The sequence below is a fragment of the Esox lucius genome, chromosome 15, assembly GCF_011004845.1.
Source record: "Esox lucius isolate fEsoLuc1 chromosome 15, fEsoLuc1.pri, whole genome shotgun sequence".
Taxonomy (NCBI): domain Eukaryota; kingdom Metazoa; phylum Chordata; class Actinopteri; order Esociformes; family Esocidae; genus Esox; species Esox lucius.
The window spans coordinates 24,854,515-24,868,010 of NC_047583.1; the positions used below are offsets into that span (position 1 = coordinate 24,854,515).

Here is a 13,496-nt window from a genome sequence, read left to right on the forward strand (position 1 = left end):
GCAACACCCCGATCTCCCACAATCTGCTATGGATCCTCTCTCTTAAAGGGTACTATTTAGAGAGGGACTCGTCTGAATGATTGACAGACAATGAGTTACGCCGATCACGCACGTTCAGTGGCACATGCCCGTTTCCACAAAGACCAATGTGGAGCACCACACCGCGATATGACCAGGATATTCAGACCTCAATAAAATATGTGCTGCAATTTGTGTGATGATTCTACATGTAAAATTAAGGCGTTTGGGTGGAGGAAGAGCAAAAGAATACAGAAATAACACAGCAATATGGCCAAATATTGGCCAACACGCCGAAAATGACAAGATCAAAATATGTCATGTAATGCCTCTAGTTCTCCCCATTTCTTATGCGGTGTCCAGGCCCGGCTCATCCACACAGCAGGGCCATGTCTCCCAGCCAGACACAACCAGGCCCCAGAGAAAATGACCCAAACAATGAATCACTGCCAGAGAGCATCAGTCATTCACTGCTCATCGGTTCAAAACACACAGGCACCGTTAGAGGAACTCACGGTTGAACCAAAGACCCACACAGACCCACTCGCCGCAGTCTATGGCCTACGCCGCAAAACACGAGTGGCCAAATGTTGAGCACAGCTGTAGATTTCCCAGCGTCCCACACGACCACAGGTTACAGTGTGGTGCCGTTTTCCCACTGCCAGAATGTGGCCTACTTCCATCTCCAAACAACCACAGGGACCCCGAACGGCCAACGTTTCCTCCAAACACTCGGCGGCATGTTGGCGTGGTCTTGCTTCCACCGGGCCAACCTACTACTTCAAAGAAGCCTAAACCAGCCACAAACCGGGCTACTCGGATCCGTGTGAAACCACTGTGTTGGATGGTTTCAGGTCGACTAGTCGCAGGGCGGCTCATGAACTGCACAGACTGATTAGCAGACAAGTCGATGTTCCAACTGGATATGGCATTCTGCTACACAGCAGAAGATTCCCCCTGGAACCGCCAGCGGGAAGTACTGGAATTAAGTCAAACCTTTACACCTTTATATACTAACATTGTATTCAGCATCGACGATAAAAGGAAATAGTTCTATTTCGTCAGGAAAGAAACAAATGCCGCATGGAGAGTTTTCTGCAGTCAGATGGGATGTCACTTCCAGTTTCAGACGCTGCTCTAAGCTGCAAATTTACTATAATTTACCAATAACCTAGAGGGAGATTTCTGCAGCTGCCTTCAAAATATCACCAAGTGTTAACATTAGGGTAAGTGCTGAGAGAATAATGGCCAATGAGATTTCCCAATGCATCAACATCAAATTCCTTTGAATCATTTTCAGCGTGCCCAGTAGACCACCCCACCCCTGATACACACCCTTGAAACGCAACTTACTACTAGGGGTAAAGGAAATGTTTAATCAAACCCTCGACTGAGTGTGAAAGCGGTTAGCCTGAGTTTCCTTTCCCCAGACATGGCCTGCATCAGGTGACTGATGCACTTTAAGAGATGTAGGTGGATTGAGCCCTTTGTTTTACTGCAAACGGCAACAATATTGCTACGCTGACCAGTGAAGGATTGTAGACAAACGTAGCTGGACATCTCAGGGAATAAGCTTGTGTAAAGTCCATGGGAGTAATTAACTAATCACTAGACTAAACCCCGCATTATGAGATCCAACAATTAAAAGGATCAAGTGAGCTGGCTAAGTAAGAGCTTAAAGACATCTTGAGCAAGCAAAGTCGATACAAACTGGTATCTAAAAAGGAACACAATACAATAGATCCCGTGAATACATGCTCTCTTGTGGGAATTCAGTGGATTGTAATGCAATAACAGTAACCTAGAACCACAATGATGTTCTGTCATAAAGGGCATTCCAGAGGACTGGGGCGGAGGGGTTTTCATATCTTACAACTCAATTGTCAGCGAGCAGAGAAAAGGCAGAATGAATGAAACCCACATTCTGGTAGCAGCCGCCAGAAAGGGCTCAAGTGGCTTCAGACCAAACAGCACAACACTTTTAAGGTAGCCTATGTTGAAGAGAGAAACAGAGGGGGACACACCCACCCACCCAAGCAGAGCAAGGGTCATCAAAATGGATGCACTTCTAAGAAATCCAGTGACTTCATTTAGATGCTTGAAATCCATCAAATATTAACTGTGTTGTTACATATAAACCACTGCGTCATAAGAGTACATCATTGGAAATGCAACTGGAGACTTGCCAGTTGGACTTGAGACTCGACGCAGACAAACACACCCACAGGCACACACAAACACTGAGCAAGGCTCAGGCAAACAGTCACTACAACATGAAACAAGAATGATGGACAACTGATAAAAGCCAGCTCACCAGTGCGTTCAATGTAGTCCACACACTTCTCAATGAACAAGGGAATTGGCCTGTCTGGGGTGACCAGATTTTGCAGTGGAACACCGAAGTAGTTGCTTTCCCAGTTCCTCCGTGTGGGGGGATACAAAGGCTTCGGGGGCTTGGATTTAGGCTGCGAAAAAACAGAAAAAAGGAAAAGTTTACAAAAACATGATTAAGACAAACTACAGAGAAAATGGGTGAATCCACTGACTGAATTATTAATTACAACAGCTAATCAAACTGAAAAAGAGCAAAACACCTTGCGACAACTGACACTTTACTGTAAGGTATATTGTTTAATATTCTGTAAGTCTTATCAAAGACGGCAACATTTTCGAACAATGACCGTATTCTTCAGCGGCGCTACCGTTCTGCCAGCACTTCAGGGTTTAAAATATGACTTCTGGATTTAAGCCAAAACATCTGTGTACGATTGCCCTGTTGTGTGACAAAATAGTTGTACTAAACACAATGAAGAAAGCTTTCTGAAAGGGTGGACCTAGGGTGGACATTAAAACAAAGATGAGAAGAATGTCTACAGGATTCTCCATACACAGCAAAACAGTTCAAATACGGTGCTGGTCAAAAGTAGTGCACTATATTTGAAATAGGGTGTCATTGAGAAGACGGCTGTCCCACTGAATAATGCCTCAGTGCACTTCCTCTGCGCCCTGAGAATCCAAATGCATTTAACATCTGGCCAACCGTAGCCAGAACAGACTCAAATACAGAGGGATTCCCAGAAATTCCTCAACTATATAAATCTCAACTTTGACAAGAGAAAGGCTATTCACAATATGGCGACCATATTTAACTGTGATTATGTTGTCTTTGCTTGTGTTGAAGCTCGTCTAGATTGCTGAGGAGTAACGAGTGCGTATTTGGCCAGGAGTAGGCAACGTGTTATTGTATGTGTAATATTCAACAGAAACTGCAAGTCTGCTTTGCTCTCGGGGACGGTGTGATAAACAGAGACGGGTCACTCGACATGGTGGGATCTTTGTATGTAGGTATAATAAAAGGCAATATAGCAGGGAAATACATTTTTCATAGTCAAGCAATGATCACATCCTTCGGTCCTAACACTACGACTGGGGAAAGGATGATGTTTATTAGGCTACAAATTACATTAAGTTACTTGACATGCTGGTGAAAGCGTGCAGCATGAGTTTGATTCTCCTTTCCATGGGTCTTTTTGAGGGTCTTATTTTGGTGATATAAAGATGTGTGTGAGCTGTTTTACTAATAATATTGCTAATTTCCACTATCTCATCATGTAGACTAGCGTAGGGTAGATACATTCTATGTATTTTTATTCTACCTTTATTCATGAAGGGATTTGAGGGGGCATATTTTATATGTAATGTGACAGTTTCTGTGAAGATGGAAATCCATTAAACAATAGATTTTCCCATCAAACTTTAAAATGTTTAAATGTCTGCTACGTCACCTTACACTGCTTTTTATCCACAAAAGGTTTGTTTGGTAGAAACACACCAATGTTTTCCCCCAAAGGGAAATGCATACAGGTTTAACAAATGCAAACATGCATGACAATCTGCAGCCAATTGGATGGAAACCTAGCTGTTTGTGCTCAAACACTGATTTGGTTCACATCGTAAGTGCTGACCATTCTGAATCTGTGTGGATTGCATAACCGGCTTGATAGACAATGTGATTTTGAATATGTGGCAAAGTAATCATATGTGCCTTTGATCGCTGAATTGCACAACCAGCTTGTCAATCCACTGCATATAAAGTACTGTATTTTCTCTTTTTCTTTACTCTATTAGGCAACATTCAAAAATTAATATAGGAAACTATTTAATAGGAAAAGGTCTGATTACTTACCTTTTTGGATTCCTTCGTCTTTGGCGTCTTCTTTTTTTTCTTCTTCAGGTCATCTTGTTCCGGGTCAGAGGTGATGGCAGGGTTATCTATCCCTCCCTTCCAGGGGTCAGCAGGGGAAAGCAGGGGGTCCTCCTCACTGCCCCGATGGGCCCTGCCCTTCTTCTTCTTCTGCAGGGCCGGCCCAGATTCATCATCACTCACGTCTGAGTGGACGCGCCTGTGGTACATCTTGGTCTTACTAAAGAGTATTTTTGAACGGTGCTTATACTTAGAGGGCCTCCTACTAGCCTGCGCCTTGCGGTCAAAGCCATTCTCCTCATCCCCATGTAAGACGTGAAGCCCCCCGAATGAGTTGCGCATTTTGACTATCCTGCTCTGGGTGTCGTCAGGGACGGCGTAGATGTCGTCGGTGAAGCCCTTTGACTTCACGAGCGTGTCCACAGGGTCAGCGTAATTGTCAGACGCCTCGACGTCCTCGCAGTGGGCCATGGGGCTGCGCTGTCGCCTATTGCTCCTCATCCCAGCCTCGATGGTCTTCAGGAGATTGGGGTCAAGTTTCTTGACGTTGGGCTTGGATAGAATAGGCTTGGGCCTAACAGGTGGGGGCACTTTGTGGTTGCGCTCATGGTCGCCGACAGGCGTGCTGTGGACAGGGTACTCGTTCCCCTCCAAATCGATTCTGTACTTAGCTCGTTCACTAGGTGTTGGAAGGAGCTGCACGTCGTCCCCTATAGGGCTGTAAGGCGGGGGGGCCTCGGTGTCGTCCTCTGAGTCAGGGTAGTAGCTGTACGCAGGAGAGTGACTGTGGGGAGACTGAGGGAAGACATCTTCACTCGCGCCCGTGCAGTCTCGAGAGCTGTCGAACATGAAGGCGCTCTCAATGCCGTTCTTCTTCTCCAGCACCTCGTTAAAGAACGGCGTGAACACCTCAGTCTGCCGATGGTACTGAGACAGAGAGTAGAGCGCTGTGAATTTGGCAGTTATCTCCGTAGCAATGTGCTCCCCTTCAGTCATGAGCTCTTTAATCGAGTCGTTCTCAAAGAAGTCGGCTTGACTGTCTGTGATGGCCACCATCTGAACGGGGATGACGTCTTGGACCTCCGCCAGGAAAGCCCTGAGCATCGCCATGGAGGCCTTGCGTTTTGCAGAGTAGACAAGGATGTATCCGTGAACGAGCTCGTCCTTCCGGATTCCAATCGATGAGTGGTAGGAGAGGACCGTGACCTGTATTCTCCTGCGACGGTCGCCAATAATTTTGTCAAGGATCAGGGTGGTACTCTGGCCAGGTGGCCCAGCACTGCAGGAATGTGAATCCAGGAAGGGCGAGAGGATGAGGTCCACACTAAATGGATCCCCACACATGGCACACATAACAATCCTTAAGTCGGTCTCTGACATGTCTTTGATGGAAGGCAGAGGGCTCATCACATCAAAGTTGTGCTTTAGTCCTTCTAATACTCCCCTAAGAGCTTGTTTAATTTGGAACTCGTTAAACTTCCGCGGAAAGGTACCAGAGGGTATATCTACAAAGGTGCACTGTAACTTGTTTGCAAGCTGTTGGCCCTGATGCCTCAAGATAGGCATATTTTTGCAAACACTGTCTCTCTGGTTTGCTAGGATTAGAATGAATGGCAATGGCTGAGCATATCTCTCCCTCCTGGTCTGTGCAATCTCAGCCCTGATTCGCCCTATGCAATCACCAACACAATTTAGCGATTCTATGGAACTGAAGACACAGAAGATTCCATGAGGTTTGAAGGTCGATGCCCACGTATGGCTAAAGAGCAATGTTGAGTTGACATCAACAGGCAGAAGCTCCAGTTCATAGATTTTCCCATCCAGGGTGTACTCGTCATCTGTGGACTGGGCTCTGATTTCATTTGCAAGTTCTTGGGCAAGACCCTCCCTCCCCAAGAGACATAAGTTAACTTTATCAATGTTGGCACTGTTATAGTAGAGATTAGACCGACCTTGATCCAGCTGAACAAGCCTATTAGCTAGTACCTGCTCGACCTTCATGTCAACACATCCTTGTCCACTCAGACACGTCTCCTTTGTTGGGTGGTAGACAAACCCGATGTGCTTGAGAAGCAGCGACTCTCTATCCGGAGCCAGTTTCTGAAGAGCTCTGTATCTGGGCTCTTCGTTGAGCACATTATGGATCTCGCTCATTTTGTCACAGCTTGGGGTGGCGTTCAAATCAAGATCATAAAACAGTTCTGCATGTTCAAAAAGCATTTCCTGAAATTCCTCTTTGGCCCTTTCAACTATTTCCTGCTGATGCCGGCTGTAAACATCCCTGCGATCGGATTCACTGATATATTTGTAAGCTTCGTCCTCCATGACAAAACACATTACTTCTTCCCAGGGTTGTCCAGGGCTGATGAAATGGACTCGATCCAACGTTTTCTTGAATCTATCTTTCATTTCTAATCGCCTTTTCTCAGAGAATAAATGCTGAACATGGTTCTGATAAATCTTTTCACCCTCTGACGTTTTCAGAAGATCAAAGGGCACTCTTCTGTCATTGACTTTATCAATCTGGTCCGTCTCATCCCAAGGGGTGTGTTCCAACACTACAAACCAAAATTGAAAATCAGACCTGCACTTTAAGATGTTTTGAGCCTCTGACCAGCTCAGGTTCTCGAGTTCATCCAAATTGTTGAGCAAGTTATTGAGAATTTTAGGAAGGCTGGAGAAGTATTCTTCTCTCTTTTTCCGGATATGTTCCTGCTTCAACTGTTCAATGTGCTTGTTGAGGGTGTTTCTAGCTTTTCGGGTGCCTTCCAAGTTGATGTATTCCTCATAGTCAGGGTGGTTTTTTAACGTGTTACTCACTGTTTTCCAACTTGTGTGATAATCTCTGACATTTTGTACAATCAGCTTTTCAAACTTATCAGACACTGTGGCTACTAACTGTCTCTGAACTTTGTAGGCATCCAAATAAGGAATGATTTTGGGTTTGCCTCGTGTTTTGTCCATCTGCTGGGTCAATGCGTTAAAACACAGCTCTACATTAACGCAACATCGTGCTGATGTTTCTACCACCAGGAGGTTCTTTTTGCTTGCAGCGAATACCTGAACGTCCCTTAGATACTGGTCAACACACTCATCACATTTCGTTGCAGCAATGACAATGGGCTTTTTTGTTTTCACCATTTGTGAATAAAGGACATTAACAAATTTCATCTGATCATCAAATTTCCTATTGCAGCCTTTGCTCACATCTATGCACAATATAAAACCATCAACGTTCAGTTTCCCATCGGCCATCTGTTTCTGATCAAAATCCTGTTCCAGGCCAAGCTGGTCGGTGCAAATGTACATCAGCTTCTCAGCAGACTGTATCTTGGAGGCTGCAGCCCTCTTAGTATAGGGCTGCAGGTTGGTGCTGCGATGGGGCAAAAAAGTCTGATCATCAATGAACTCTGTTTGTTCAATGATCTGAATTTTGCACTCGAGCCCATCATCGCTTCGGTGTAGCACCTCACCCCAGTAGAGGAAGTGATCATTGTTCACCACCCTACCTCCAAAGTCGATTGTGCTCAACACAGAGGTGTGCTCGGTGTAGTAGCCGTCCGCATACGAACGCACGTATCTGTTGCATAGGCAGGACTTGCCCACACCACAGTTGCCCTTCTCCTTTTCTGTCCCCGAGAGGCCAACAACACTGACAGCATATGTTGGGGGGCGTGCCTCCTTGTTCTTGGCCATTATATTCCCCCTGTCATTGTTTCATCACTTTCTGGAAAGGTTTCCACCAGCACAGCTATCAGTCCACTCCCATTGGTTAGATAGGGTGGGGGTGCACATTCATGGCTTTCTCCCTGAAGTGGTGAATCCCTTTATCCGTATAGATCCTTAAGCTGGGACAGGGCAGCTGGTTCTCCCCTATTAGCCCCTCCCTGAAAAACACAAAGTGGATCACTGAAATACACACAGGAACACACACAAAATAACTGATTGTAAATGTTAGGTGTTCACAAATCTTTTTGCATGCATGTAACAATACAATATATGAATACATTTCCCAAAGCAAAAATGCAAACACAAAGCAGACAATACTTCTTGTACAATAAAGCCCTGGTTTATGTAAAATATCATGTTCTATATCACGGACTATATATAGTTGGACTCTGCATGACAACACAATGTTTGTTTTGTAACATTAGGGATGTTTAACTAAAGTGAAATCCACTTTTTGTTTTAGTTTTCAGTCAGTTACATCAATTAGTTACTAAAACAAAAAATAGGTAACCATAGAAATGGTTATGAAAAAATTAGGGAAATATTTTACAAAATGACAGCTGTTGCCGCAGTAATAAGTATTGCAACACTAGTAACAATCCACCCTAGTAATCAACTAATAGCCAATTAGTGGCCAACTAGTCGTCAACAGCCAGTGTTTAATTTTATTGTTGGGCCAAACACAAAACAATCTCTCAGAATTTCTAAAGTATTTAAATCTGAAGATAGTATGGTTTGAAGACTAAAATGCATATAAAATGTAAGGGTAGAGGATCATCTGGCAATCATTTGGTCGAAATAGGCCTAAACATTATATTTTTTCCCAAGACTGATTTAGTGGCTGGTCTTGTTTTCTCTATTCTAAAGAGTGCCATGCAGCTTGTTGACACTGAATTAGGAAAAATGAGTTTTTCCATTGATATTTCCTAGTTTAAACTGTTCAAAGGAAGAGAACAGATATCAGTGATTATTTAAAGATACATTTCCCAGTTCTATGAACTATGCACAGTATAAAAGTCTTTATTTCAGTTTATCTGCACCTTATTTCCTATATAAAACACTACTTTTGACCAGAGAATTGTTAGCCCTGGTCAAAAGTAATGCACATTAAAGGGAATAGGGTGCCATTTGGAGCCAAGCCATAATGTTGTTGCATTGAGTGATTGTCAATGTGCAAATGGTCCATAGACCTAACGATAATATCTGAACAGCTACAGTTGGTTACTTCCTCTCTTGAGATGTTGTCAGTTGATAGACCATAACCTACAGACAAAATATGTCTGACGGAGTGTAACAGCAATAAATCTCTGGTTCACAGTTAGTGACTCGTTTCATGACGTTTCCCCTCAGATATTGAAAATTCCATGAAATTAAATCACTACATTCATCTAAATTAGCAGAAGAAAATACATGTCATGCAACTTAAGTATTTGAGAGGCAATGGCCTCGAAATAATTAGCTATATGAATGAAAGAGATTCTACATCAGATGATAATTGAGTTATTTATCAAATCCCAGTAATCTACTATTCAACAATGTAAATTATGGAATGGAGTACATTCATTAAAATTTCTCTGACATCTGTACTGTTGCTGAAGGAGATCGCTGTTGCATGTTAATGGAGCACGATTGCCCCTTTTGGCTATTATTTACCGGACTGTACATGTTTTTCATCATAAAATAATGTAACACACCCAATTTCGACATGTTACAAAGGAAACAGACTAGTAAGTCAAGTTTTAAATACCAACTTACAATACTGTGGTAGTTACACCCGTCCGACTCCCAGGTTACAAAACTGCAGTTATAATCACGACATTGACGAGATACCAATGTGACTAGAAGCACCCAGATAAAAAGGTAGTTTAGTATCACTAGAAAACCTTCACCACATACCTAAACTCTCTGAAGTCATTGGATGATTGTATTTTACGTGGAGCTCTATCAATCAATTAATACCTGGCTTCATTTATTTTAGGTACTATCCGCTACAGCACCACAGTGAACGTTCTGAACCGTCCGCCCTACTGAACCCGTCATTGATGATAATGCGTGCAGGCAAGCTAGAAGCAATCCTGTTCATATAAAATATAGGTTAGTGAAGAGCAGAACATTGTTCTTGACAATTTGCGAGTACTATAACCATTGCTGTAATATTTTGCAACAATCTGAGGACCAGCAAGGGAGTTACTTGACGTAACTACTACGGTCACTAACATTATTAACTGTTAGTGATCTACAGTACAGCACTCTATTTCTATAACAGGCAAAAAGCGTCCGGTAGCAGGTAAAACTGTGCCACACTTGCAATTATGTAGCAATATAGCTAGGTAGCCAACGTAGTTTGCTTTCTGTATGGCTACGATTAAATAACCGATTCTTTAAAATGATAACTTGCTAGCTACGTCTGGCTTACTGTCACTGTGATAAAATAAAACATGACAATGTGATAACTCAGGCAACAACGGTGTTAATGTGGAGAATGAAACACCACTAGCCAGCTCACCGGCCTTGCCCCGACACTACGCAAAAATCGTTGGCTTTCAGTCAGGTTGAGTATAGCCTGGTAGCTAGCCACCAAGCTTATTGGGATGCAGCTAACCCAGACTAGTTGGCTAGCAAGCTACCTAGCAAGATAGTGTGGTAACGTTAGCTATTCGAACAATACATTTCACCGAGCGCAAAATATAAACTAAAATGACCTTGTCGGAGATACTCGTTGCTGTAGCTAATTCCCTTGATCTTGAATTGAGATCATCTGAAATTATATGACCCAGACAGTTTTATCCACAGAGTAGGTAATGAAGAAAGTCGATCCAGTTCATTCCAAATACATTCCCCTACCTAACATGGTCGCTCCCAGCTCCGGAGACCACGAAAAAAAGATGGCATTCCAAGTGTATTCTTTTACTCCAGCAAATTCGACTTCGCAACGGCTGGTGTCCTTGAAGTCACACTCATTTGCTGTATCCTCTTTAAATTCCAAATAGTTTCGTTTTAATTTATTTTGTGTTATTACCTAGTGGTATGGGTGTAATCCGAGACCTGCTCCCTCCCCTCTCATGCCAGTCAGTAATGGCGACTGATACATCCTGCTCTCTCACTCACTCTCTCCAGTAACTTTTCCATTAGGGCTGGAAGCGGGGGCGCGATGCTCGTGCCTGTCTCCTATCATGGTTGTGTGAATTAATAATTTGCTTAACTAATGCCTGAATGTTTTGTTTTTATACATTTTATAGTGATTCAGCACTGGGGTCTGGAGATCATCTCTAAGAAATGGCACATTGTCAGCCAGAAGGAACATCTAGGCTACATACATCAAAGGATGGCTGTAACAATGATAGATATTACATTAGATTAGATTCAGTTATATTCAACATTAGATATATTTCTGTTAAGGGATGTGCATCTAGAAGAGGTAATCTGACAAATGTTAGTGACATTCCATGTAAAGTACATAACCAATCCTGAAGGCATATCTAAAAACTGCCCAAATCCGCCCAAGACTTGAAGCTGTGATTGCTGCTCTTCTATATAGTGAATATAGGGGCTGAATTATGTACTTGAGATATTTCTGCTTTTTATTTTCAATACATTTCCAAAAACATGTTTTTGCTTTGTCATTGTGGAGTATTTTGTGTAGATTTAACGCAAAAAACATGAATCAATAATAAATGAAGGTTATTACAACAGAATTAGGAGAAAGTGAAAGGGTGTGACAACTTAAGAAAAAAGGCAATGTGTAAAAGTATTCAGGTCTCCCCACAGATGTTCAAAGGGGTTCAAGTCCAGGCTTTGGCTGGGCCACTTAAAGGCATTCACATAATTGTCCAGAAGCAACTCCAGTGTTGTCTTGGCTGTGTGCTTCGGGTCATTGTCATGTCGAAAAATTAATATTTGGTCCAGTCTGAGGTCCTGTGCACTATGGATCTGGTTTTCTTTAAGGATCTCTCTGTATTTTGCTCTGTTCATTCTTACCTCAATTCTAACCAGTCTTCCAGTCCTTAGAAGCATTCCTATATTATGATGCCCCCCAACACCATGTTTTTCCTGCCTTGTGGGACGTTTTCCTCTATATTTTGTGTGGCCACCATTATTTTCCAGCACTCCCTTAACCCTCTTGGGCATGGAGTTCACCAGAGCTTCACAGGTTGCCACTGGAGTCCTCTTCCACTCCTCCATGACGACATCACAGAGCTGGTGGATGTAAGAGACCTTGCGCTCCTCCACCTTCTGTTTGAGGATGCCCCAAAGATGCTCAATAGGGTTTAGGTCTGTAGACATGCTTGGTCAGTCCATCAACTTTACCCTCAGCTTCTTTAGCAAGGCAGTGGTTGTCTTGGAGGTGTGTTTGGGGTCGTAAGTTTAGATTGGTCTCATCAGACCACAGGACATGGTTCCAGTAATCCATGTCCTTAGTCTGCTTGTCTTCAGCAAACTGTTTGCGGGCTTTCTTGTGCATCATCTTTAGATGAAGCTTCCTTCTGGGAAGACAGCCATGCAGATCAATTTGATGCAGAGTGCAGTGTATGGTCTGAGCACTGACAGGCTGAACCCCCACCCCTTCAACCTCTGCAGCAATGCTGGCAGCACTCATACGTCTATTTCCCAAAGACAACGTCTGGATATGACACTGAGCACATGCACTCAACTTCTTTGGTCGACCATGGCGAGGCCTGTTCTGAGTGGAACCTGTCCTGTTAAACCGCTGAATGGTTTTGACCACCGTGCTGCAGCTCAGTTTCAGGGTCTTGGTAATCTCCAAATAGCCTAGGCCATCTTTATGTAGACCAACAATTCTTTTTTTCAGATCCTCAGAGAGTTCTTTGCCATGAGGTGCCATGTTGAACATCCAGTGACCAGTATGTGTGTGTGTGAGAGCAATAACACCAAATTTAACACACCTGCTCCCCATTCACACTTGAGACCTTGTAACACTAACGAGTCACATGACACCAGGGAGGGAAAATGGCTAATTGGGCCCAATTTTGACATTTTCACTTAGGGGTGTACTCACTTTTGTTGCCAGCGGTTTAGACATTAATGGCTGTGTGTTGAGTTATTTTGAGGGGACAGCAAATTTATACTGTTATACAAGCTGTACACTCACTACTTTACATTGTAGCAAAGTGTCATTTCTTCAGTGCTGTCACATGAAAAGATATAATCAAATATTTGCAAAAATGTGAGGTATTTGCAAAAATGTGAGGTACTTTTGTGAGATACTGTATGTATATAATATATATGACAGACAAATGTGTACTGTTTTTAGTAAGGATAGTGAACAGCTCTCTGGAGCAATGCAATGTAGGGGGTTTAATACAATATGCTGCTCACCCTAAGGCCATTACTTTCAATGCTCCACTAGTGGATTTTAAGCTGATTTGCCAAACCTTGTTTGTTAAGCTTTTGCTTTTATCTTGCCTTAGAGGGGATGGGAAATCCACCACAGCTGTCTCAATCTCACCAATAGTCCATCCTGTCATATACACATTAGTGTCATTGACACTTGTGTTCCACTTGAATTCATTTTAGAATTAATTTT

The 13,496-nt window shown here is 43.1% G+C and overlaps 1 protein-coding gene across 3 annotated transcripts in view; it reads right to left on the minus strand.

The window, feature by feature from the left end:
- arhgap5 (Rho GTPase activating protein 5) overlaps window positions 1-11,054 on the minus strand; it is a 39,469-nt gene extending 28,415 nt beyond the window's left edge. Inside the window, exons 1-3 of one of the 3 annotated variants that reach the window (XM_010892949.5) lie at window positions 10,971-11,054; window positions 4,205-8,109; window positions 2,333-2,483 (exon numbers count right to left, since the gene is read on the minus strand). In XM_010892949.5, coding sequence (XP_010891251.1) covers window positions 2,333-2,483; window positions 4,205-7,918 — 3,865 coding nt within the window. In that variant the 5' untranslated portion in view covers window positions 7,919-8,109; window positions 10,971-11,054. Of the gene's footprint in view, window positions 1-2,332; window positions 2,484-4,204; window positions 8,110-9,706; window positions 9,790-10,795 lie in introns of those variants that run through there. The other 2 variants (XM_010892947.5, XM_010892948.5) reach the window with 2 other exon arrangements.
- Between the last annotated feature and the right edge of the window lie 2,442 nt (window positions 11,055-13,496).